Below are 25132 nucleotides of genomic sequence, written 5' to 3'. Positions count from 1 at the left end.
AGGTACGAATAGGTTTAAAAATTTGTTTTCAATTTTGGAGAAGGCAGAATTCCCCAGCTGCAAACAGCACACCTGGCTGGAGAGATGGGCTCAAACGCTGCATCTGCTGATGACACGAGTGAGGCTCTTCCTGAGCCTTGCAGAGAGGGGAATTTTATCAACCAAGAGCTCTGCGAGCTGGGTTTTGGCAAGCAGGAGGGGGAAAAGTGAAACCAAGCCGGGCAGGAAGAGGTTTGGGAGTTGGTGGTGTAAGATTGCAAAACCATGGAATAGCAGGGGGGGATGGCTGGGGGCAGGGCAGGAAGTTGGTGTGCCCTGGAATTCTGCTCCTGGGACAGAGGAGCTTTGCCTGGCATTAACCTCATGAAAAATGAGAGCAGCTCCTGCAGTGCCACAACAGGGCACGGAATGACGACACGCTCACTGCTGCTCTCAAGGTGAATAAAAGAAGGGAACTTTGTTTTCTGACTCCAACGTTTATAGTTTCCCAAAAGTGACAGCGGATTGGAGGGTGACAGTGCCACCTCTCCAACCACACTGGACAGACCAACAGTCCATCAATTCTCCTCCATGAAAGAATGTAAAACATAAGTTATTTACAGAATTGTGTGTGGGAAAGTTTGTTATAGCATCAGAAGGGTTAGCAAAATCTTAAAAAATCAGGGTGACACCACAGAGCCTGGCTGGCCGTGAGCTCGGGGTCCCTGGGGTCACAGTGTTCCCCCAGCTCAGGGCTGTGTCCTCCAGCTGGAAGGACTCAAATCCTTCAAATCCAATCAAATTGCAATCCCCAAATCGGTGTTTGGATACAGAACTCCTTCCAGGGAAATAGAAAAGAGAGAAAGGAGTGGAAAAGGGAAAAAGAATGGGGATGAAAGAGCGAAAAAAGGGGGAAAAGAATGGGGAGAAAAACTGGAATTAGAACACGTGTCTGTAACTCAGTACCTTTTATAACCACACAAAATATTAATTAGTGATACAGCAGCCAAATGCTGTAAAATATCTCTATTTTTTTTGGTTTCTGGAAGGATTTCCAGGCACTCCCACATCTGTCTGGGTGTTTTCTTTGATTTCCTTACCTTCATCAAAGCTTGATGAATGAAGCAGGCTGGGACCAGCTGGGGAGGTGAGCTGCAGAACTCCTGTGAATCCCCACATCTGTGTTTGGACACAGAACTCTTTCCAGGGAAATATAAAAGAGCAAAAAGAGTGAAAAATGGGGGGAAATGGGGAGAAAAACTGGAATTAGAAGACATGTCTGTAACTCAGTACCTTTTATAACCACATGAAATGTTCCTTGGTGATAAAGCAGCCAAATGCTATAAAATATCTCTTTTATTTTGTTTCTGGAAGGATTTCCAGGCACTCCCATATCTGTTTGGGTGTTTTCTGATACAGAACTCTTTCCAGGGAAATAGAAAAAGGGGGAAAGAATGGGGAGAAAAACTGGAATATAACATGTGTCTGTAACTCAGTACCTTTTATAGCCACACAAAATGTTCCTTAGGAATAAAGCAGCCAAATATTTCCAGACACTCCCATATCTGTTTGGGTGTTTTCTGATACAGAACTCTTCCCAGGGAAATAGAAAAGACAGAAAAAGGGGAAAAGAATGGGGAGAAAAACTGGAATATAACACATGTCTGTAACTCAGTACCTTTTATAGCCACATGAAATGTTCCTTGGTGATAAAGCAGCCAAATCCTGTAAAATATCTCTATTTTTTTTGTTTCTGGAAGGATTTCCAGGCACTCCCACATCTGCCTGGGTGTTTTCTGTGCTTTCCTGCCCTCACCAAAGCTGGATGAATGAAGCAGGCCCTGGCTGGGGAGGGAGCTGCAGGACTCCTGTGAATCCCCAAATCTGTGTTTGGACACAGAACTCTTTCCAGGGAAATAGAAAAGAGAGGAAAGAGTGGAAAAGGGAAAAAGAATGGGGAGAAAAACTGGAATACAGCATGTGTCTGTAACTCAGTGCCTTTTATACCCACACAAAATGTTCCTTTGGAATAAAGCAGCCAAATATCTCCAGGAACTCCCATATCTGTTTGGGTGTTTTCTGATATAGAACTCTTCCCAGGGAAATAGAAAAGAGAGAAAAGAGTGAAAAAGGTGAAAAGAATGGGGAGAAAAACTGGAATTATAGCACATGTCTAACTCAGTACCTTTTATAACCACGCTGTTATGGAGGGATAGTTGTTTCTCACACACACAAAATGATCCTTAGTGATAAAGCAGCCAAATCCTGTAAAATATCTCTATTTTTTGTTTCTGGAAGGATTTCCAGGCACTCCCACATCTGCCTGGGTGTTTTCTGTGCTTTCCTGCCCTCGCCAAAGCTGGATGAATGAAGCAGGCCCTGGCTGGGAGGGAGCTGCAGATAAGCAGCTGCTCTGCTGGTTTCAATAACCAGCATGAAATAATTTCTCTGGGGTGAGTGATGGAGCAAGTGCTGATTAAGGATTGGATTTGACTCCTTGGCTGCTGGCTCCTGATCTGTTTCAGGGTTTATTTCACCACGAGATTGCAGCATGTGTTCACCTCAGAGAGCCCCTGAGGGAGCTGGGAGTAACAGCACCAGCCGGAGGTGCTGAGGGTGGCTGACCCTTGGCCTCGGTGGCTTTGGCACAATCCAACAATAACAACATTCATGGGTTAATCTCCTGCTTCATGCAGCAAGTGGGAATTTCCAGAAGGTTCCTGTTCCAGAGAATGTGTTCGTAATGCCCCTTTAAAGAAGGGATGTTAAATAATGAATAATAGATAGAAATAAATATAATAACAATAACTATATATAGTTATTATTAAATATAATAGTGTAATATAATAATTACATGTAATATATATAATAATTATATATAACAATATATAATTATTATATTGTAATATATAATAAATATCTAATAAAATATATTTATATACGATAATAATGAATGTATAAAAATCATAATATATAAATATTATATACATACATATTGTAATATATAACATGCAAATACAGTATATATTATATATAACATATACTATATATTATATGTAATATATAGAAAATAATAATAATAATAATAATAATAATAATAATAATAATAATAATAATAATAATAATAATAATAATAATAATAATCTACAAGAGCAGGCGGGTGCATTTGTCAGGCTGGAAGCAGGCAGGGCAGTGGTGTGAGCTGCCAGACTTGTCCCAACCCCGGCCCTTTTCACCTGGATCACCTTTGCTTTGTGCCGGGCTGCTCCCGGGTTTAGGGGAGCTCTGGGGGATTTTCAGCCATGTGGGCGGGCGTTTGTGGGGTGTTTTAGCTGACTGGTTGCTTGTGGGGTATTTTGGCCATGTGGGCAGGCATTGGTGGGGTTGTTTGGCCACGTGGACAGGTGTTTGTGGGGTATTTAACCCATTAGGACAGGTGTTTGTGGGTATTTTAGCCATGTGAACAGGCATTTGTTGGGTATTTTGGTTTGTGGGATATTTTGGCCATGTGGGCAGGTGTTTATGGGGTATTTAGCCGTGAACGGGTGTTTGTGGGGTATTTTTGCCATGGTATTTTGGTTTGTGGGGTATTTCAGCCATTAGGACAAGTGTTTCTAGGGTGTTTTGGCCATGGTATTTTTATTTGTGGGGTATTTTGCCATGTGGACAGTGTTTGTGGGGTATTTCGGCCATGTGGACAGGTGTTTCTAGGGTGTTTTGGCTATGGTATTTTGGTTTGTGGGGTATTTTGCCATGTGGACAGTGTTTGTGGGGTATTTTGGCTATGTCATTTTTATTTGTGGGGTATTTCAGCCATGTGGACAGTGTTTGTGGGGTATTTTGGCTACGGTATTTTGGTTTGTGGGGTATTTTGGCCCTGTGGACAGTGTTTGTGGGGTATTTCGGCCATGTGGACAGGTGTTTGTGGGGTATTTTGGCTATGGTATTTTTATTTGTGGGGTATTTTGGCCCTGTGGACAGGTGTTTATAGGGTGTTTTGGCTATGATATTTTTATTTGTGGGGTATTTTGGCCCTGTGGACAGTGTTTGTGGGGTATTTTGTCCCTGTGGGCACTGCAATCACTGGCCAGAGCTGATCCCCAGTGTGCCAGGCGCTCCTGTGCCCTCATGCCCGTGGCAGCCCCGCAGCAGGCAGTGCCAGCTCTCCTGGCTGCCAGGGCTGGCACTTTGCAGATTTAGCTGATGATCATCTTCCCACAGCAGCCCCCTCGTTCCTCTCCTGACAGCCAGGGCTGGTTTCCATGGAGCTGCTTCAGCCATACCTTTAAGAAAGCTTTTTTATTTTTTTTTCTGTTCTCCTATAGACATAATTTGAGGTTTCTATGGCAACATCTCGGGAGGGACGGGCTGTGATGTTCTCAGCAGGGCTGGAGTGATCCCTGGTACCCCCCCAGTGTGGCTGTGTGCCCCTGACACACAGGATGGCACTGTTCCCTGCCCTGTCACTTAGTCTGGAATTCTGCATCCTGTCTAATATGGTGGGGAAAAAAAAAAAAAAAACAAACAAAAAGCCTGAGGGACTGCCTGGCTTAATAAAGCTCAAAAGTCACCATTCAAAAAGGGGAAAAAAATTAAAATTCAAGATTTTATTTTATTTTAGCTGTGCCACGTGTGTTGCCATAAAGATGTTTGAGCTGGAAAGGGAATGGTGGCATAAACTTCATTCAGTGGCAGTGACTATTCCAGGAGAACAGTGATTCCTTGAGAGAAGCTTTGGGTTTTAATATTTAACAAGCTTTGGAAGAAATATATTAAAGATCATTTGTTTTAAATACTTGAACTGATTGTATATCTAGAGAAAAAGAGCTTAAAAGAAAAACTTCCAACATTTTTGGGAGGAGGAGGAAAGTAAAATATTCCCAGTGAATTCTGCAAAGGCCAGGAGCAACAGAAGTGTGTAATTCCAGGAGAGGCAGGAAGAGGAGCTGGTTTGTGTTGGAAGCAGAGCAGAGATCAGGGACTGGAGCTGGAAGGGCAGAGTCTGATTGGAGCCTCTGAGAGTGGTGGAGCTGATCTGGAAAATCGGAAATCTGGTGGAAAAATCAGTGTTGGAGCTGATTATAAAAGGATATTCCACATTTCTGGGAGGAAACGCGAGGGCAGGTCTCAAACTCCCTGGAACAGAGTTGGCCACACTCTTACAACAGCCAGCGGCTTGAACTTTAATTTGTACTGACTGGGGAAGGATTTGTGCATTTAACAAAAGCTTCTGATCTCTGATTTGTGTCACCAAAGAGTCAAGAACAGCCACGTTCAAGTTCCCACATCCTGCACAGTTCCAGGGACGTTTTTCTTGTTCTGATGCAGGGGATGGCAGCTCTGGATGCTGAAGGGATTTCTGAATCACATCCTGTGACTTTAATCATGCAATTCTTCTTCCTTTGACGAATTCTAGAGAAGGAAAAAGGGGGTAGAAACTCTCCCAAGGAAATCAGTCCTGCCTGTGTCACTCCAGTGCTTTGGGATTGTATTCCAGTGGAGTGAAGTGAGAGGAAAATGGAAATGCTCTGCTAATGACTCATCAATAGAGGGGAAATTCTGTCAAGCTTGGTGAGTTTGGCTGAAGTGCTGAATTCATTGGAGAGTCTGGAGGTGGATCATCAACTGCTGCATTCAAGAAATTATGTGAGCCTGGGAAAATGTGAGCCTTGAGTCTCCTGCTGGAAAACTGCAGCTCTTTTGTGTTCCTGTCACTGGCTGGAGCTGGAGCTGGAGGTGACTGGTGAGGAGAGTGGCCCTGGCAGGGATCGGCTCAGCCCCCAGTGCTGCTCTGCTGCGGGGACTGCCGGCAGCTGCTGCACTCTGAGAGCTTCATCCACTCCTTGCGTGGATTTTCACTTTCAGCAAGTGAAGAACCTCGTGTGTGTCAGGACAATCTATCCACAAACACCAGGGGCTGATGGCCAAAAAGGAGACAGAGGAGTCCTGGAACTTTATTCCAACCAAGGGAGAGGCCATGGGGCATTTCCCATGGGGTCTCTCAAACTTTCAGGGGATGCAGCCTCCTTTTTATCCCAATTTCCCAGCCACATTTCCCTCTCTCTTCCCCCTTGGCTGAGGCAGTGGAGAGGTTCAGACTCCCCAAATCACCTAATGCAGACCCCCCTCTAATGTGTGTCCTTTTTCTTTTCCTTGTGTCAATCTGTGAAATTCCCATGGAATTCACGATTCTTCCCATCGTTTCTTTCATCTCTCAGCATCCAATTTTATTTACCAGCAGACCACAGTTTGTAAAGACAAATCCCTCATTCCTTTCATGCAGAAGCCAAACTCCTGCTGCAGCCCCACTGATAATTCTGGGTAGGTGGGAAGAAACCCCTTCAAGTTTGTGCACACCTGGTCAGGCTGATCCCTCCTGCGGTGAGCAAGGATGTGTGGAATTCCTGTTTGCTCCCAAAAATTCCTGTCTTTAGTCTTCTCTGTGTCACATGAGCTCCTCTTTGCCTCCTGTCCCAAAACCAGCTGCTGCAGACAAGCGGCTCCTTAGGGGAAGCACCATGTGGGGACACATCAGGATGTCACCAGGACCTCATCCTGAGGGCCATCATCACCAGGGTCTCATCCTGAGACCCTCCTGGCAGCTCTGCTGGTGGGGAGGGGGCTGGGGTGCATTGGCTGAGCCCCAGTTACCCCACAAACAGCTCCGGTGCCTTTCCAGGCATTTTGTGCCACAAGAGAGGGAACGCTGCAGGGTTGTGCTCTAATTTCACCTCTCCATTTGCTTCCCCCCTCTGCTGATGCCCCTACTTAAGAGCGTTTTGTTGTTTGTTTTTTATTTTAAAGGTCCTTTGAGACAAGAAATTCATGGTTTTCCATTATTCTGGTCTTGGTTTTTTGGTGTAGGTTCGTTAGAGAAAATGATTTGTGGAAGCACTTGCTGAGAAATTGTGTTCCTACCAGGCTGCCTTCAGTAAATATCCAATCCCTGCAATAAATATCCAATCCCTGCAATAAATACCCAATTCTTACAATAAATACCAAATCCCTGCAACAAATACACAATTCCTATAATAAATGTCCAATCCCTTCAATAAATATCCAATCCCTGCAATAAATACCAAATCCCTGCAATAAATACCCAATTCCTACAATAAATACCCAATCTCTGCAATAATTATCCAATTCCTACAATAAATATCCAATTCCTACAATAAATATCCAATCCCTGCAATAAATGCCCAATTCTTACAATAAATACCAAAACCCTGCAACAAATACACAATTCCTATAATAAATGTCCAATCCCTGCAATAAATATCCAATCCCTGCAATAAATATCCAATCCCTGCAATAAATACCCAATTCCTACAATAAATACCCAATCTCTGCAATAATTATCCAATTCCTACAATAAATATCCAATTCCTGCAATAAATACCCGATTCCTGCAATAAATACCCGATTCCTGCAATAAATATCCAATCCCTGCAATAAATACCTGATTCCTACAATAAATTCCCGATTCCTGCAGCTGCCTTTGAGTTTGATGTGGTGAACCTGGGCTGGAGATTCCCTGATTGCTGCAGCTTCCCCCCTCCCTGGGCAGCGCTGGGTGTGTTTCCACTCCCCCAGAGAGCAGCTGGATCTCCTGGAGCCGAGACTCTCAGCTCCCTGGGAATCCCTGCTGCACAGATTTGGGGCTGACAGATGATGATTGTTTTTATTTGTGTGACAAGAACCTTCTGGATGTCTGCAGCAGATGCTGTTGAATCCTCACTTCTTGAGGGGGAGAGACTCAGCCTGCTCCTCCATCTGGCTGGGCTTCTGCCTCCTCATTAGGTGCTCGGAATTTGGGATAAATGGGCAGATTGTTGGCATCTGAGCTGCCTTGGGGATGCATTTTCACATCTTAGGCACACAGCTCTTTGTATATTCAATTTATCTGCCTATTCCTAAGCTTGCAAAAACCCTATAACAGCTCCTGCCCTGAGCACAAGGACCTTGTAAGAGCAATTAGCAATTAGTTTGATCCCTGTTTTGCTTCCAGCTGGGATCAAGTTCTGTCCTAACACCAGGGCAATCCTACAAACTTGGTGTGGAAGTGGAAATTTCACTGAAATTTGGTGAAAGTTCTGTAAAATTCAGGGATTATCTGAGCTATCACTGTGCAGGAGCCAATCTGTGAGCACACACACATCTCTTTCCCCTCCATGCCCCAGTTTAGGTAAAGGCTGGTAAAATTATTAATTACTTTTACCATTTAATGAATTATTAATTACCTGTGCTGTACTGGAGGGGAAAGCTTAATTCAAATCTGCAAACTCTCCCTGGGTTCTGATAATAATTCTTTGTATGGTCCAAGGAAATGCTGGAAGCTCCTGAGCTTTCAGCGTGGTTAAACCCAGGGATAACTCCTAAACACACCCAGAGGTGATTGCAGAGACAATTTCACACCTTTTTGTGAAGATCAAAGATGCAACAGGTCCAACCTCTTAGGAATGAAATTTTGGATTATCCTCTCGGAAGTGGAATAGAAAGAAAATCAACAGATCCCCCAAAGTGAACAGATTTGCTGCTTTCTTGGTACACAAATTAATATTTAAACACAAAAGTTTTACCTTGAAGAAGTGCCCTGAGCAGTTGGAAGTCACCCTGCTCCCAGGAGCACTGTAACTATGCCTAATTATAAATCCCATTGGTTATTTCAGACCCAAATCAGCCACTTAGATCAGCTCTGCGCCTTAGATTTAATTACTGGGTGTTATTCACGCTGATGGGCGAGGTAATTGCCAGATTCCAGTGTGCTGAAAAAGACATTTATCTGATGCTTCACTGAGCTTCCACTTATGGGGCTTTTCTTTCTGTTTCATATCTGCTTTTTCATTACAACCTTGCCAAGGTGTCATTGTGCAGCTTAGCCCGAGGCGAAGCCACAAGAGGAACGGGAAGATGATTTTTTAGAAAATAATCCTGTAAATGTCATTGTTTGCTCAGATCTAATAGTGGCTGGCTGGGAGGAAGTGAGAGTGAAAGAGCACGAAGGCAAAAATGAATGGCAGATATATTTATAACGAATGAAAAGATCCTGCAAGGAGCTCAGCATTCATCCTGCAGAGGTTATTGACTCAGACCCTGTCTAGGTTTGGACAGACAGGTGCCTGCTAGGGAAGGCAGGAGCCTCCCTGAAATGGAAAATATAAACCCCCTCCCTATGAATGCTATAAATTTTAAATTAAGGGGCTCCCAGGCAACAAATATGGGAGCAGGAATAACAGTTCTTTATTAGGGAAGAAAATAAAAGGATAAAATAAACAATGCAGTAAACTAAACCAACACTGCCAGAGTCAGAACACAGCCTGACACCCTGTGGGTCAGGGTGCTGGCAGCAGTGCCATTGGAATTGTGGCTGCAGCCCTCCTGGAGTGTCAGGGCTGGTTCTGCTGGAGCAGGGATCCTGGAGAAGGGTGGGGTCTTCCTCTGAAGCTCCAGTGGGAGAAGAGGCAGCTGCTGTTCCTCTGGGAATCCAGTGGAGAAGCTGTGCTGGTGTCCCAGGGTCTCAGATTATATCCAGGCAGGAATGCTTGGCTCCTCCCTCTGGGCTCCCATCTCCCAGGGGGATGCTGCAGTTCTTATCAGCCGTGCAGGGACATTCAATGGCCTCTTATCAGCAGATGTGCCCCCAGAGGGAGGAGTGGCTGTGGAAGAGATAAGGGAAACTGCCCCCTGAACAGCAGCCAGCTGCCATGCAGGTGGTAACAGAACACATCTTGCCTTGCAATCTGGAACAGATGCTGAGGCTGGGCTGAATAATTTGGTAACTTGGACTCAGAACTTCAAAAAACCTGAATTTGTGGTTCAAGAATTTCATCCCTGCCTGCCTTCCAACTCTGTTCCAAATGAAATGGCATCCTTTGGAATTGGCTTTTTCTCCCACACCTCTCCTGGCTGGAGCTGGAATTTGAGCTGGGATATGTTCTGCTTGTCAATTATTAGTTCAAACTCGAAAATAGCCTCATGTAGAAGTTCAAAAATAAAAACCCCAACACAATAAACTTAAATGAGACAAGTTCAAATGTGGCTAATTTGGATTATTTCCAAGATTATCTGCTTTTCCTCTCCTCACACGGCGGCACATGAAATAGCATCACCTTGCATTTGTCATGGCCCTTGGTTTAAGATGGAATTTGAACAGAAATTTGTGTCTTTTGGGAACTTCCCTGTGCCTGGAAATCGTGGCAAGCACACAGCAGTGCCATGAAATTTGGTAGGAGCTCTAAGCAACAAAAAAGCAGAGAAAAAAGCAGCAGAGGTGCAATATTGAAGTAGGCAGATTGATGTTGAACTTGAGAATATTTTCCTGTTGCCTGCAAATTGAGTTATGGTTCTGACAGGGTAGGAGAGAAATTGCCATCATGCGTGTGACAGAATTGGAGATTTCTGAGAATTAAAGCTCAGCAAACTCTGGTGGCACTCCCCACCCAAATTTAATAAAGAAGAAAAAAAGGCAGGGAAATTGTCAGACACATGAATGATTCATTTCCAGCAAAACAGATTTTCTAGCTCGCAAGCAGCTGGATCCCAGAGTCTGCCTTAGCTCTGATCAGGAAGGAGAAGCAATAAGGAATTATTTATTTTCTGTTTTCCACCTTGAAATGGGTGCTGGTTTTGCACTGAAGTTGGTGGCAGGACATGGAATGTTCAGCCCCCAGAACTCTGGAAATCTCCTGGACTGTACGTTCTGAGAGACTTTGGAGATCACCACGTGCCTTCTGTTCTTTCTTAAATTAAACTTGCGCAGTTCCAGTACATCAGGCAGTGCTTAATCTCAATGTCATCTGGCAGGAAATTGAGACAAAATGTGAAGTGGCTTTCTCTGAAGGACAAAGGAGTAAAATGCAGGAACTCTGATATGCAGGCTCTCAGCAAGAGTATAACCGTGCCTCATCTGCCTGGCTTTAAGGAAAAATAAAGATATTTCGGGGTAGCTCTCCTCAGAAATTGCTCTGGTTACAAACCTGAATTGCTGAGATTATTTACAGGGCAGGTCAGCTGATGTGTGGTGTCCCCTGACAGGTAAAACCTCTGGTGCTACTCAAACAAAACATCATTTCTGGGCACAAATCTTGGGGTGTGAAAATAGGAATTACAATGGTTTAGTGTGATTTAAAACCCCAAACAGCTGCAGAAGCATCACCTGTTGGCTTCTGCTGCTACTTGTATGTTGAAAGGAAGAAAAGGGGAAAAGAGAATGCTTTTGGGTGATGGTTATTAGTGGAGTTTGTAGCTCTGGGGATATTTGGAATCCCAGAGCTCCTGGCTCTGGCCTTGATCGAGATTCTCTGCAGAGTTTGACCTTGTTTTCCCCAAGAGCCTCACTGGAACATAAAAATGATAATTTTTGGGAGAAAAAAAGCAGATTTCTGATGACACAACCTGACAGCTCCAAGCTATTCCATTCTGTTAAACACCATCCCCAGCAGCTGCTGGGATCTGGGTCAGAGAGGCTCTGGCACTGAAGCTGCGTGTGTTTATTGAGATTATTTACAACCTGTGCCAGCAGGGGAACGCACCCCGGGCATCCTTGGCAAACGAAAACAAAGGAAAATCTCTGCTGGGAAGATGCAGCCAGAGGGTGATTGTTTGGGCAATAGCTGTGGTTGTTTTTAAGATATTCAGGATATTCACATTTTTAAGATATTCAGGATATTCACCGTGTTCATCTGGTGTTTCACACCTGCAGGTGCACACTCAGGTTAAAATTCCTGCGCCAGGAATTCAGTTCAGTGAATTCTGACTGCACTCAATAAATGTGGGATTTACTTTGTGACAGAGCTTTTCCACACTCATTTAGGGTAACCTCAGCCTGGCTGGGGATTGTTAATTATCATCTCTAAATAATTATCTCTAAATGGATGTGGCAGGTGAGGGAATGCCTACATATACTGCTAAATGTTTCATAACACATACTGTTATAAAAATAAGTTTGGTTATTTTTTTACAAACCACGGGGATGAGTTTTCTGTGCATATTTCATGCATCAAACACATTTTGGGGCATGTAATACACACTGAGAGAGAGACATGTCTGTGTTCTGTGAGCTGTGAACACTGCGTGGACGCTGGGGGTGGGAGCTGCCCTTGGATGGTTCCATTTGCACACCACAAGTGCAGGATTAGGGGTGTGAATGGCACAGGCAGCTGGAGGAGAAGGGTTTGCAGTTGTCCACGAAGTATTTTTTGAAATGGATCTTGGGTTGATGCTGAGGAGCACTGACAGTTGTCCTCAGGCATTTGCCTGATTGGAGGCACAGCTCCAGCAGCTCTGCTGTGGAGGGCTGGGGTGACGGGCAGGAATTGTATTTATAAATTCATATACATTTAGTATAAAATGAGTTTACTCATCATAGGAAAGAACCTTTTCTGTCTCTCTGTCTGAGGAGTTCAGAGATAGTTTTGATGTTTCCATTTGGCCTCATGCAGAATAAAATTTAAATCTTTTCCTGGCAGACATTCCCTTCCCCGGCGTTTCTGTAGGACAAAGATGTGTCCTTGAAATTGTTCAATCAAGAAATATTTTTGAACAAAGATCTGGGTTTCCTGGATCTGAATTTCCTGGATCTGCATTTCCTGGAAATACTTTGGAACAAAGATGTGTTCTTCCTCTAAAAATTCCACAAAGGAAGATGATGCCACTCCTTTCAGGACTGTTTTTGTCTTAAGCACAGACAGAAAGCAGAAACACTCCAGAACACTCCATTTCCAACCATGCTGTTGGTAGAAAACCATGAACCAGAGGGAGCAGTGATTCATTCTCTTCAGGCTCAGCTGTAGAGCCCAGTGTTTCCTGGATCTGAATTTCCTGGATCTGAATTTCCTGGAATTCCTGGATCTGCATTTTCTGGACCAGCCAGGGCAGCAGCAGGGAAGGCAGAGCCAGGAACGAGTCCCAGCTCTGGCCAGACTCTGATGTAAACTGGAGCCAGGCCACCCCAAAGGGACAATCCAGCACTGCTAAAGCACCTGGTGGTTTTCATTCTGAGCTGAAACAAGGCTGGGATGGGGAGCAGACCCCCATCACTGCTGTTTCTGGGATGCAGGATGAAATTCCACTCTCAGCTGCGCTGATCAGGGCAAGCCTTTCCAGGCTGGCTGCTCTTTGTACAAATAATTCCCTGTGTGTCCCTCAAATGAGAAACGACTGATCTTGGGAGAGCCTCGATCCCTGGCCTGGAGGGTGTCCTGTAACAAAACCTTCCTTCTTCTTTAATTTGGGAAGGATTTGTTTGGTCCAATGCTGAATGGAAGCAAACACCCTGAGCTGGCTGCTCCTGCCTGGGGTCAAACCAGACTGGCTGGGCTGGGCTGGTGGAGCAGGGATTTTACCTGGAGAAGGGAAATGCAGTGTACAGAGCCCTTTGTACCCCCTGGCTTGTCCTCCTGTGCTCAATGGTGTGCTGTGATCATCAGATCAGTGCTGTGCAGGACAGGAATTCCATGGAATTCCTTCACACAGCGCAGACCAAATCCCAGGCTCCAATGGAAATTCACTCTGGTGGATCACCCTCTGTCCTGTGATGGACTGAGTTTAATTAATCCCTGATCCCCTCATTAGGTTGAGGAGCAGGAATGAGCTTCCCTTGCTGGTGCTCCAGCAGAATCCCTTGATCGGCGTGAACAGGCAGTGCCAAATCATTCCCTTCACTCCTAAAAGGTAAAGAGAACTCAGACTGTCAAACAGGTTCTGAAACCTGCGCCCTGCTGCTGTCTGCTGATGGATTATCACTGCCAAGCCACAACATTGATTTAATTTGGATTGTTTGCTATCTTTGGCTCCACTGTCCCCTTGAATTTGGAGAGAGAACAGCGCCTGAAGAAATGAACTGTGAAAGTTCTGCCCTAATGCTGGGGAAATGCTCCGTGTGCTGAGCTGCTGGATCACATCTGACAGCTCCTGCGATTCTGGGGGGTATCTGAAGCATCTGGGGACTGCTGCTGTGCATGAGGTCAGAGCTGAATGCCCGTGAAGGTGGTGCTCTGTTAGCAACAATCCATGGCTGGGAGTCTTTAGTGGCTGTGGCTGGCATGGGAATTGTTTCTTGCGAAAGGGAAGGCACAAAGAGGTAATAATCTCTAATTAATGCCTTATCAATACAGAATATTATATAAATTAACCCCTGAGAAAGGCCTTTTTTCCCATCTTTTCAAGTATTGTTCAAATGGGCAGGGACCAATATGTGGTGGAATAAATATTCATCAAGTTGTGGCTCTCGCAGCAGAGATTGGACACAAATTGTTGCCCACAAGGTTGGGGTGGCAAGGCTGTGATCCCAGGAGGAGCTGAGAGTTGCTGCTCTCAATTTTTTGGGAGGGATGCCCTCCTAAGCTACACTCGGCACTTGTGGGCACTGGGACTAAAAGGATGTGCACACCTGCTTTTAATTCAGAGGCCAAAACCCAGATAAACTCAAGTTCTACGCCAGAAAGAACTGATAGAATTTATCCAAAGCTGCTTGACTGGAGTTTTAATTGAAATGTTGCACAGAGGAGGGAAAAATTGAGGCAGGCATGAGCCTCAACTGGAACTGAGGAATGGGGAAGAGGAATGTGTGAACCTGTCTTTGTCCCAGACTGTCACTGTGAAATTTGTGCCATCTGCCTCGGAACAGTGCTGGGGTTCCAGAAAACAACACGTGCGGGCATCAGGTGTCACCCAGCCCGAAGCAAAGGGCTCTGCCTGCTCAGGGGACAGCAACTGCTGGCAGGGAGGGCACTGAAATGAGAATTTGCTCAACACGAGTTGCTGCAGCAGGTCCTCAAATTGTAATAGAACTCATCTAATTTAATGTGCAAAGAGCAAAATGTCCCTGTCTGAGATCCAGCTCCAAATATAACATGTGTTCTTGCAGAAGGAGGTTAGGATGGGAAAGTAAACGTGGGTAAATGTAGCAGGTTGTCATTTAAAAATCACAAAATTACTCCAGAATTTTCACAAAAACATCCCCCAACCACCACCACCACCATCAACCAAAAAAAAGCCAAACAAACAAACAAAAACCAGAAAAACCCCAAACAAATAATCAAAAACCACAAAAAAACCCACAAAAAAACCAAAGTAACAAACAACAAACCCCAAACAAATAAACAAAAACCACAAAAAAACCCCACAAAAAACCAAACTAACAAACAACAAACCCCAAACAAATAACCAAACCCAACAAAAAAACCTCCCTGCATGTTTTTGAACTTTGGAAAATCAGAATTTTGACTGAGCAGGGTCATGCCTGAGTTGCAGGTTCCTGATGCAGCACCTGCCACTCTCGGCTGTGTGCACAGGGAGGGAAATCATTTGAAAATGATGCTGAACTATGGGAAAAAGGGGAATTCTGCTTGAGTTCTTCCCAGGCTGCGAGTGCTCCACTCTCTCTGCCTGGCCCGGCAGAGCCTCTGCAGCCAGATGTGGTCTGAGTGACTCAGTTCAACTTCTGAAGAAGCTGCAATGCATTTCCTGTGTGTGAAAATAACTGCTTTTAATTAATAAAATTGGTTTTTTACCGTGTACTCTCAGTGCCAGCTCCTACTCTGTATTCATCTCCCATCCTGCTATCCCTCAAACCCATGCGAAAGCCCTTATGGAAAGGTCTGCCAAAAATTCTGGGCTGCCATTAGTTCACGTTCTTCCTTCAGGGAAGGGATTTTAATATTTTTACCGGATTTTTCTTTCCTAATTGCTTCATTTGCCAGCCCTTTTCTGAGGGCCCTGGAGCACCCAGAATATCTGAGGAGGAGAAAGGCTGCTGGTCAACCCGGAGCATCGACAAGCATTTGTTTCTGGAATAAACCCATCATTAGCTGGATCATCAAACTGCAGGAATAGTCACTAGCCGAGCCTTGGGAGAGGGTGCTGCTGGGGCTGGGACAGAAATAGTCCTTGCTCAGGCTGGAATCTCTCACTCCGGGTCAGGCGCTGGAGCTGGCTCCGTGGCAGAGCTTCTCCCTTTCCCCAGAGCATCAGGCAGGTGCCCGACATCCCCGCTCGGGATAAAAATCTGCCGGGAACGCAAATGAGGGCTGGGCATGAATCCCTGGAGAGCTGGGAGTTAAAGGGGCAGCGCTGGTGAGAAGGACTCCCAGGGTACAGAATTATTTCATGTGCAGAGGAGGTGGGGAAAGGTCTTTAATCCAAGTGAGCTCTGCTGGAGTTGGGTGGGGATCGGGGTGAAAAATCAGCCTGGTGACAGCACCAGCTTTTCCTTGGGTAACAAAGGAGTTACCAAAGCTGCTCTGGGCCGGATGAGTCTCTTGTGGATTAATTAGACCATTGCTGAGGGTTTGCAGTGCCCACTGTGCCGAAGGATCACACCAGAGCTCGAGCTTTGGCCCCCATTTGTACTTGCTGCTGCAATTAATGAGGCTCTTGTGCAGCTGATGAGAGATTCCACAGGAGATCAAACTCATTAACGCACGGAACAAACCTCCACAACCTCCAAAGGGCTGCTCGTGCCCTCCCCTGGAGCAGGGAGGGGGCTCTGCAGGGTTCACATCCTCTGGGTTAAAACTCAGGAGCGATGCTGTGGGGGTTTGATTGCCAGAGCCACGGGGAGAAGGTGAAATGTGATTTTTGGCGTTATGAGGGAGCCAGGAATGCTTCAGACTGTGTGGTGACGAGGTAGAAATCATGGCAAGATGTGGGAGAAAAGGGATCAGAGAAGGTGCAAAGCTACCCATTCAGAAAAATTGCCAATATTTGAAATCCTGGTGTTTTGTCTGAACTGTAGATTTCTGTTTCTTGGACTTCAAAAGAAAACAACAAACCGCATTTATCTGAGTTTCCCTTTTTAAGTGGGTGTTTGTGGAAGGCATTCTGTTTGTGTGTGTGCACCTGGTGCATGGATACCAAGGTGACAGATTCTCCAGAAATCCATCTGAAGAGCTGTCAGGCTATTAACTTACAGAATGAGCAGAGCAAAAAGGACAGTGCAGAAATTAAATATAGCACTTGAGCATTTAAACTGCTCTGTCATTCCACTGAAATGTTTCCTTCCCCTTGTTCCTGCTGCTATAAATCTCCCTCTCCTGACACACGGGCTCTGTCCTAGATGGCAGTTTCTGATGTTCAGAGTTCCTGTGAAGTTTATTTTCAAACCAAACCAAGGCAGTCCGTGCAAAAGTAACTATTTTGATTTGGGTTGACAAATATTTTCTAACCTGAAGCTAATATTTTTAAAGGTTCAGGCTGTTGAACAATGAAAACTGAAGCTGTGTCAGGTTGATTTAGAGATGTTTTTGTGTTGATTTTTTTTTTTGAGAGAGAGCACGCTCGAAATTCACGCAGCTGGGTTTTAGTCGCTGCCTTAGAGGATTTTAATTTTATATCCTATTTTTTTAACATGAAAATAGGGCCTCACGTGGGATCAGTCGGCGAAATTCAGACGATAGCGATGGAGAAATCTGTCACAACATTTTGCCTGATTTGATTTCGTCACCAGAATTTTACAAGCCGTGTCCTGTGGCTGCTGCTCCGGGTGTGTGACCCTGGCTGCAGCTCCCTTGGGGTGTGGGTGCCCGGGAATTTCCCCTGCAGCGCCTTTGTCCCGCTGTGGAACCCGCTCTGCACGTGTGGCTGTCCTTGTGTGGTGTCTGTGGGTTCCTGCTCCTCGCCCCCTCCGTCCCCCACCGGCATTTTGGAAGCAGCATCACCCCAGAGAACTCTTTTAAATCAGCTTTCACTCGTGTGGAACTGAGCTAAAAGCCCGACCAGTTCTGCTGCCACCTGCTGCTGCTGCTGCTGCTGCTTTGGCTGCTCCTCAATCTCCCTCCTCCTCTGGCTTCTCTGCCAGCAGCCAATGGCGACCAAAAAACACCAAAAAAAACCAAAAAACCAACCCCAAAACCAAACCAAGACAAATCAAAACCACAAACAAACAAACAAACAAAAAACCAACAAACAACCAGAAAAAGAGAGAAATTATTGTGATATTGTGAAAGAAGTCTGAAAGTCCAAGCTCGCTCGCTGCCTCCCTCTCGGGATGGGCTGGCCGAGCAGGAAGGTGGGACAAAAGGGACAAAAGGGACAACCCAGCCCAGCTGGCTCCTCCGGGAGGCTCTCGCCTCTCCTTCGCCCTTTCCCCCGCCGGGTTTGTGGCAGCAGCGCACTCGGTAACACAAGCCCTGTCTCTCGGGATTAGGAGCGCGGTTACACTTGCGACAGCTGCCCGTGCGTGTCTCACCCGCTACAGAAACAGCACAAGCTGCTCCTGCTACTCTTTTTCCTGATTTTTATCGAGCCTTGTTCCTCCCCTCCCTCTGTTTCTCTCTCTGCCCTCCCCACAGCTCCACGCCGCTCCTCTCCATGCTTGCCTCGCCTCTCGAGAAGAAGCGCAGCCGAGTTTTCCTAGAGCAGCCCCGGGAGACTTTTCCTTTCCTGAGCCAGCAGAAGGCAAAGGGGGGCCGGGGAGGGCGGCTGGAACCCGGCCAAGCCTTGTGGCAGAGCTAAACCTGCTTTGAGAGAGAGCGGGCAGGGGAGGGACTTTTTATAGAGGAGAGAAGGAGAAAAGAAACTCGAAACTGGCTTCCCTTGTGACATGTGTGTGTCCTGGGCATCCCCTCCCACCGCGCTGGGTGTTCAATGAGAGCACGTGAAGAACATGAGGTTTCCTGCTTGAGAGGGAGGGCAGCGCCGGGGACGGAGGGAGGAGGAAGGAGGAAGGCGAGCGGTGGCTTTGCGGTGTGGTTTACGCCGAGATCACAGCTCCAAGTGCCTGGGGGTGGGAGCAGAAGGAGAAAGGGCGTCTGATGCCAGCTGCCAACATGACAGAAACGCTGCAGCTCCCGGCGCTGCGGGTCCCCGAGCAGCAGGTGCTGGAGGGCGGCTGCGCCTGGTCCAGCTCGTCCACCCCGACCCTGCGCAGGAAGCGCTTCAAGATGAGGCGGATGAAGAACGTGCAGGAGCAGAGCCTGGAGGCCGGCAGGTTCCAGGAGTCTCCTTCCTCCAGCAAGGAATACCTGCAGCTCCCATCCATTGAGATCACCCCCTCCAGTGACGAGGACACCCCCTGGTCCAACTGCTCCACTCCCAGTGCCTCCCCGCGCCGCAAGCGCTTCCTCCTTCGGAAGTGGCTGCGCGTCCGAGAGAAGAAGGAGTGCAGTGAGAGCAGGTAGGTCCCCTGGCCGCTCCCCTTCCCTGCTCCCCAGGTGATGCTGCCCAAAATAGGCTGGAAGGGGCTGTTGTTCCCTGGATGTGCCTCTCTCCCCGGACTTTGTCCTCGCCTGTTGGCTGGAATGTGGCATGGTGTTGGTTGGATGTGCTGGTGCCAGAGGAAAAGGCCTGGGAGCTGTTTGGGAATGGCAGGGCAAGGCTCTGGCCTCACTCGTGGTCCTCCGGGTGACAGTGAGCCAGTGGGTCAGTGGTGAGAAGATTTAACTTCGCTGAGGTGTCCTGAGGAGACCTGAGAGAGAGGAGTGTCCTCTCTGCTGTAGCTTATTAATTTTGAAAGAACTTTCATCAAGGAATGCGTGCCATTGGGGATCTGATAATCCCTCTCAGCGAGTTAACATTGAAAACCATCTCTTGGTTTAGGAAATATTTCTGATTTTCACAGGTGTGGGAGCGATGATGCCAAACCCTGCCAGTGTTTTTGGGTGATGCTCATTCCTACCACTGAGACTTCCCTCGAGATCCTTAGCTCAGCACTGGGACAAAGAGGGGACAAGAGAGAGACACGGAGCAGCCCAGTGGGTCTGTGTGTCAAGGTGGCTGGCCTCGGTCCTTGGCAGCTTTCCAGACCTGAAAGTCACACAGTCCTTTGGCTGGAAAGGGCACAAATCGTTCCAAAGGCCTCCAAGAGCCTGTCAGCACAGGGAACGCATGCCCAGGCATTGTATTGTGTGGCCACAGGAGATAAAGCTGCCCCTTACGTAACCCTCTGAGGGCACCCCACTGCCCTGGAATTAACTCTTCCTTTAACAATCCACACACACTGGAATTAACTCTAACAATCCACACGCACTGGAATTAATTCCAACAATCCACACACACGGGAATTAACTCTAACAATCCACACGCACTGGAATTAATTCCAACAATCCACACACACGGGAATTAACTCTAACAATCCACATCCACTAGAATTAACTCTTCCTTTAACAATCCACACACACTGGAATTAACTCTAACAATCCACATCCACTAGAATTAACTCTTCCTTTAACAATCCACACACACTGGAATGAACTCTAACAATCCACACGCACTGGAATTAACTCTTCCTTTAACAATCCACACACACTGGAATTAACTCTAACAATCCACACGCACTGGAATTAACTCTTCCTTTAACAATCCACACACACTGGAATTAACTCTTACTTTAACAATCTGCCTTTCCTGAAGGCCCCAAACACACAAGACACTTTAAAGATTTCTCCAAGAAATGGATATAAGTTTCTAAGTCCTTAGGCTGGCTTAGTGTGGGCTGAGTTTTCTTCCACTCTTTGCAGCTCCTGTGCAGCTGATCTGTGGGGTTGTTTTAAAGGATGTGCTGCACTTCCAAAAAAAGAGAAACCTTTAACATTTCTGCACCCACCAAACCACACTGACTCACTGCCTGCTGTGGTGCCTCAGTGTTTACAGGGCAGAACTTTCAATATCCACTCATTATCTGATAATTTTTCTTTCATCAGGTCCCTTTAGCAAGGTCAGTCTGTCAGCTTATTAATTTTTAAAGAACTTTCATCAATGAATGCATGCCATGGAGGATCTGACAGTCCCTCTCAACAAGTTAACATTGAAAACATCTCTTGGTCGAGGAAATATTTCTGATTTAGGAAATATTCCTGATTTTCACATAGCAGCGGTGGTGCAAGCAGGGATTCAGGCTCAGCACACAAAATGGGGAAGATAATGCACGAGGCATGAGCTGAAGTGTCAGAATATTGAAGTTATGGTCTGAAGTTGGGAAGGGAACAATGACACCTGTCATAAAATGACTAAACCAAAAGGAAAAAGTTGCCTTCATAAACTCAGTTTTGGACAGTGCAAACAATTAAGTAAAAATTCAGAGGATGAAGGATCCAATCCTTCAGCTGAGGACTTAACTTGGATTTATTGATGGCGAATGAGTTCCAGGCAGGCCAGGACATGTTTATTTTGGTGTGAAGGTGGAAGAAAGAGCTAAGTTTCCTTGTACATTTGTCCTTTACGCATGCTGCCACGCTGACAACTTCCTGCTCATTCATCCCCAAGGGATTTTTTGGTGATGTTTCGAAGCAGTGACTGGAAGGAAGCTGGAGTGGTGGATGGCTCAGGTGGCAGTAGCATACCAAAGGCAGCCTGGTACCTCCTTTCTCCACGTGCAGCAGGCTCCAGATCTACCCCTTCTGCCGTGGGAAAATGGCATTTTGTCCTCCCTAGCCCAGGTGGAAAGCCCGGATTGGTCACGGTGCTGAGCCCGTGGCTGGCAGAGTGCAGAGATCATCCCTGGCTCTCCCCCCGCTGCAGCAAACAGCCCAGAGGAGCTGTGAGAAACGCCAGTCACTTGGTTTTAGAATTTTAAAAGTTTAATTGTAATAAAATGGTTATACAGATAGTAATAAAATTAGAGTAATAGAAATTTGGACAATTAGGGTTAGGACAATATGAGACAATAAGAACAAAGAGTTACAGACAGTCTGGGTACCTTTTCTGGGCAAAATAAGCCCGAAAAAGGACCCACATTAACAGAGGATTAACCCTTACAAGCAACAGCCTGTTGCATATTCACACACCTCATCCACGATGCATAAATTCCATTCAAACACAGGATTCTGGCTGGGCAGTGTCAGCTTCTTCCTCTGAAGTGGGAAGAAGTTAATTTCTCATGATAAGTGAGCAATAAATTCTCTTTTTCGGAAAGATTGAGGTGTCCTGTGGCTGCTGTCTCAGTGAGAGCACCTCATTCCTCTCTTTAAAAAAAGTATCTTGCACAGCATAGTTTCTATTTTAACATTGTGTTATAACCTAAACTATATTTAACACACTGCTTGAGAAAACCAATACAGCAGAACTTTCTAACATAACACACATAATATTCATTTGAATATTTGCCAAAAGCCAATCATAAAATACACGTTTTTCACAAGCAGAACCTGAGGGGAGCTGGTGATGGAAAGGGCGATGAGCCCTGAGGGGTTTGTGGCATTCATTTGACACAGACCTGGGGTAAACTTCGCTGTGCCCCCAGTGAAGTGCAACTTTTGCAGGGCAAGAAGCTGTTCTGCTATACAGCAGAAATTGCCTGTTTGCTGCTTTAGCAGGGTCAGAGAGAGCACCTGCTCTGTCCTCTGCTGTGCCACTGCTGTTGGTGACAGATGCTCCCAGTGTCACCTCTGTGCCATCTGATGTTTGAGGGCAGCAGGGACAGCTGTGCTGAGTGTCTCCCCGTTCTTCTAAGTTCTTCTGAGCCTTCTGATGTTTACATTCTTGTAATGAAGTTTCTCACGCACTTTTATGTGAATAATTATTGTTTCACATTCTTTTTTGGAAGAAGAAAAGATTAATAGACTATTAGTTTGTCCAGTGTCGTTGGAGAAGTAACACTTTCATCCTCCAATCCACTGTCACTTTTGAAAGTCTATAAATATTGGAGTCAGGGAATAAACTGTCACTTCTTCTTACTTAGAGTTCCAGCATCTGCATCGTTTTATTTCGTGTCCTTTTGCAACAGCTGAGGGCTTTTGTGCAGCAGATCTTTCACCAAGCTTTCATTTCAGCCCCTCACTTGGTGCTCAGTGACAGCGCTTGGCCTGCCCAGTGTCCCAGGGCTCCCCAGCGTGTGCCACCCTGTGCTGGGAGTGCAGGCACCCCACGAGTGTGCAAATCCCCCAGTTTCACCTGGTGCAAGCAGCAGCCATCAGGCTGTGGCCCCCACTGGAGGAATAAACAGAAATAAACACAGTTTGCTCCCAATCCCTCCATTTCTCTGGCTGAGTTGCCACCCAGCTGCTGTGTCACTGTCACAGTTTCTGAAAAATCCCTTTGCCCAGGATTTTCTCCTGGGAAGCTGAGAAACCTCAGAGGAAAAGGAAAACAATAATTATCTGATTGCTTCTCCCGTGTTTTGCTGCTTTGGAATGTGGTTGGAGATTGTTTATCCAACAGGGGATTGTTTCATTGGTTTCATGGGAATTGTTTTGATTTAATGACCAATCACAGCCAGCCATGTCAGACTCTAGAAGGAGTCACAAATTTTCAATATCATTTTTTGTAGCCTTCTGTCTGTATCCCTTCTCTATTCTTTAGTATAGTTTTAGTATAGCATTCTGTGATATGATATGATATGATATGATAAATTAGCCTTCTGAGATCATGGAGTCACATTCACTCATTTCCTCCCTCATCCCGGGGACCCAGCAAACTCAACACTGCTGGAAGTTCATTTTTGGAGCTTGGTAACTTTTATCCCCGTCCCGTGGGCAGGTGCCTGGGTGGTGGCAGGGTTTTCCCAGGAAAGCTGGCAGGGAGCAGGCTTGTTGGGTCTCCAGCCCACCCAGCGGATGCCAGTTGTTGGGTTTCTCCCCCGGATTGGGGTGGCCCCAAAAGATGGAAAAGTCTCTGCTCCAAGCTGTGCCTTCAAAGAGACTCAATAGCTTTCAGTCATCCGGTCTCAAGGTTGTTTATTGTTGGTTATCTAAAGATTCTTCTCCTGAGCTGCTGTCCCCGTTCAGCAGCTCAGACAGAGGCACACTGCCCTCCCAGGGGCTGCTGCCATCTTTTATATCACACATTACCTGTTCCATGTTTATACCTTTCCCCCAATACCTACTATCTATATTGAATGGTGACTTTCTACTCCAAACCAATCTGTGAGTGCCAACATCACCAAAGACATGGAGGCGGGGAAGGAGAAAGAAAGAGGACAGGGCAAACCCAGATCCCTCCATCTTAGAACCCCTGACCCCCATGGACAAAACTTGGACCCCTTGGCTTAAACCCCCCTGTACAGCACTCAAAAACCCTTCCTTTCACTTCGTGACTACTTCTACTGCAACACCTGAACTTGTGTGGCTTGTAATTCTCCATACAGAGCTGGTGATTTGCTCCACGGGCTCAGATCCAAACCCCACGTGTGTCTTTGGCTGCTGCCAGGGTCTCAGAGCCCCCTGCCAGCGGCTCGGGCCATGCAGGGCACCCAGAGGGATGTGCTGGGTTCCCACACAGGCTGTGCTGCAGCTGAGCCGCTCCTTGCCCTGCTGCCATGGCCCCGAGCAAGAGCTCTGTGACCATCAGCACACAGCGAGCATCCGCGTGAATAAACAAAGCTTTCAGCTCTCCAAACGCCGTCTCTGAGCTCCAGGTCTGCTTTTCTCACCCGGAAACTCCCACCTGCTGGTTGGTTTTTAACAGCCTGGGTAATTGTGAGCTTTGTTTACCTGCTGGGTCTCTCAAGGCTGGCAGAGCAGGAGGGAGAATGTTCTTTTCCTTCCATTAAACCCCAGGGAGGGCTGGGAGAGCCTTTCCTGGCCCTGGCCCTGCTGTGTCCAGGGTGAGAGAGCAGGAAGGCAATTCCTTGGGGGTAGGACTGACCCTGCAATGTGTCCTTGTTCAGAGAGTGATGGTCCAAACCTCAAGGTTGCTGTACAGATGATAAATAGGATGTTTTTTTAAATGAGGGATGCAGGCAGCTCCTCCTCTACCCCTCAGCCATCATTTGCCAGCCAGGTAATGAAGTTATTTATCTTTATAAACCACGAACCCTGCACACAGGTACACATTTATTTTTATTTTTATTTTTTATTAAGACACGCTGATGTCTTTTTCTTCAACCTGGTGGCATTTTGCTGTGCGTGCAACCCGCATGCATTACTGATGTGGGCATAAGGCAGATGATCAGCTTGAATTTATGATTTACTTCTCCAAGCCAGCCTTGCTTGTGATTTCAGGACCTGCACGTGGTTTTGGGGCAAGAATTGCTGAGCAGATCATTCAGGCTTCAATGCAAGGACAGCTCTCCCTTTGGCCTAAGAGCAGGACTGGTTAAGGATGAAATTCTGGTGCTGCGAAAGATGCAAAACCTGTGGATTTTGTTGGAGCAGCTTTGCAGCAGCTCTTGACACTTCTGTAGATGAATTTATTCAGGCTGGTTTTCTGCTGGAAACTCTGACGCTCACTGTGGATTCATCCAAAAGGAAAGACTTGTCTGAGTCCTAAAATGCCTCCA

General features: G+C 46.3%; 1 protein-coding gene across 12 annotated transcripts in view; it reads left to right on the top strand.

The window, feature by feature from the left end:
* GRAMD1B (GRAM domain containing 1B) overlaps positions 1-25132 on the top strand; it is a 152893-nt gene that overhangs the window by 20043 nt on the left and 107718 nt on the right. For 2 of the 12 annotated variants that reach the window (XR_005259698.1, XM_038161303.1), the window contains exon 1: positions 17936-19093. The exons of 1 other annotated variant lie outside the window; for it this stretch is intronic. Coding sequence is in view for 10 of the 11 variants with exons in the window: in XM_038161303.1 (XP_038017231.1) it covers positions 18732-19093 (362 nt within the window). In the remaining variant the exon portion in view is untranslated. Of the gene's footprint in view, positions 1-17935; positions 19094-25132 lie in introns of those variants that run through there. 9 more of the 12 variants (XM_038161289.1, XM_038161285.1, XM_038161284.1 and 6 more) reach the window with 8 other exon arrangements.

Source organism: Motacilla alba, chromosome 24, assembly GCF_015832195.1.
Source record: "Motacilla alba alba isolate MOTALB_02 chromosome 24, Motacilla_alba_V1.0_pri, whole genome shotgun sequence".
NCBI lineage: Eukaryota > Metazoa > Chordata > Aves > Passeriformes > Motacillidae > Motacilla > Motacilla alba.
The sequence above is the reverse complement of the archived record's forward strand: the minus strand, read 5'-3'. Positions and strand labels throughout refer to the sequence as shown.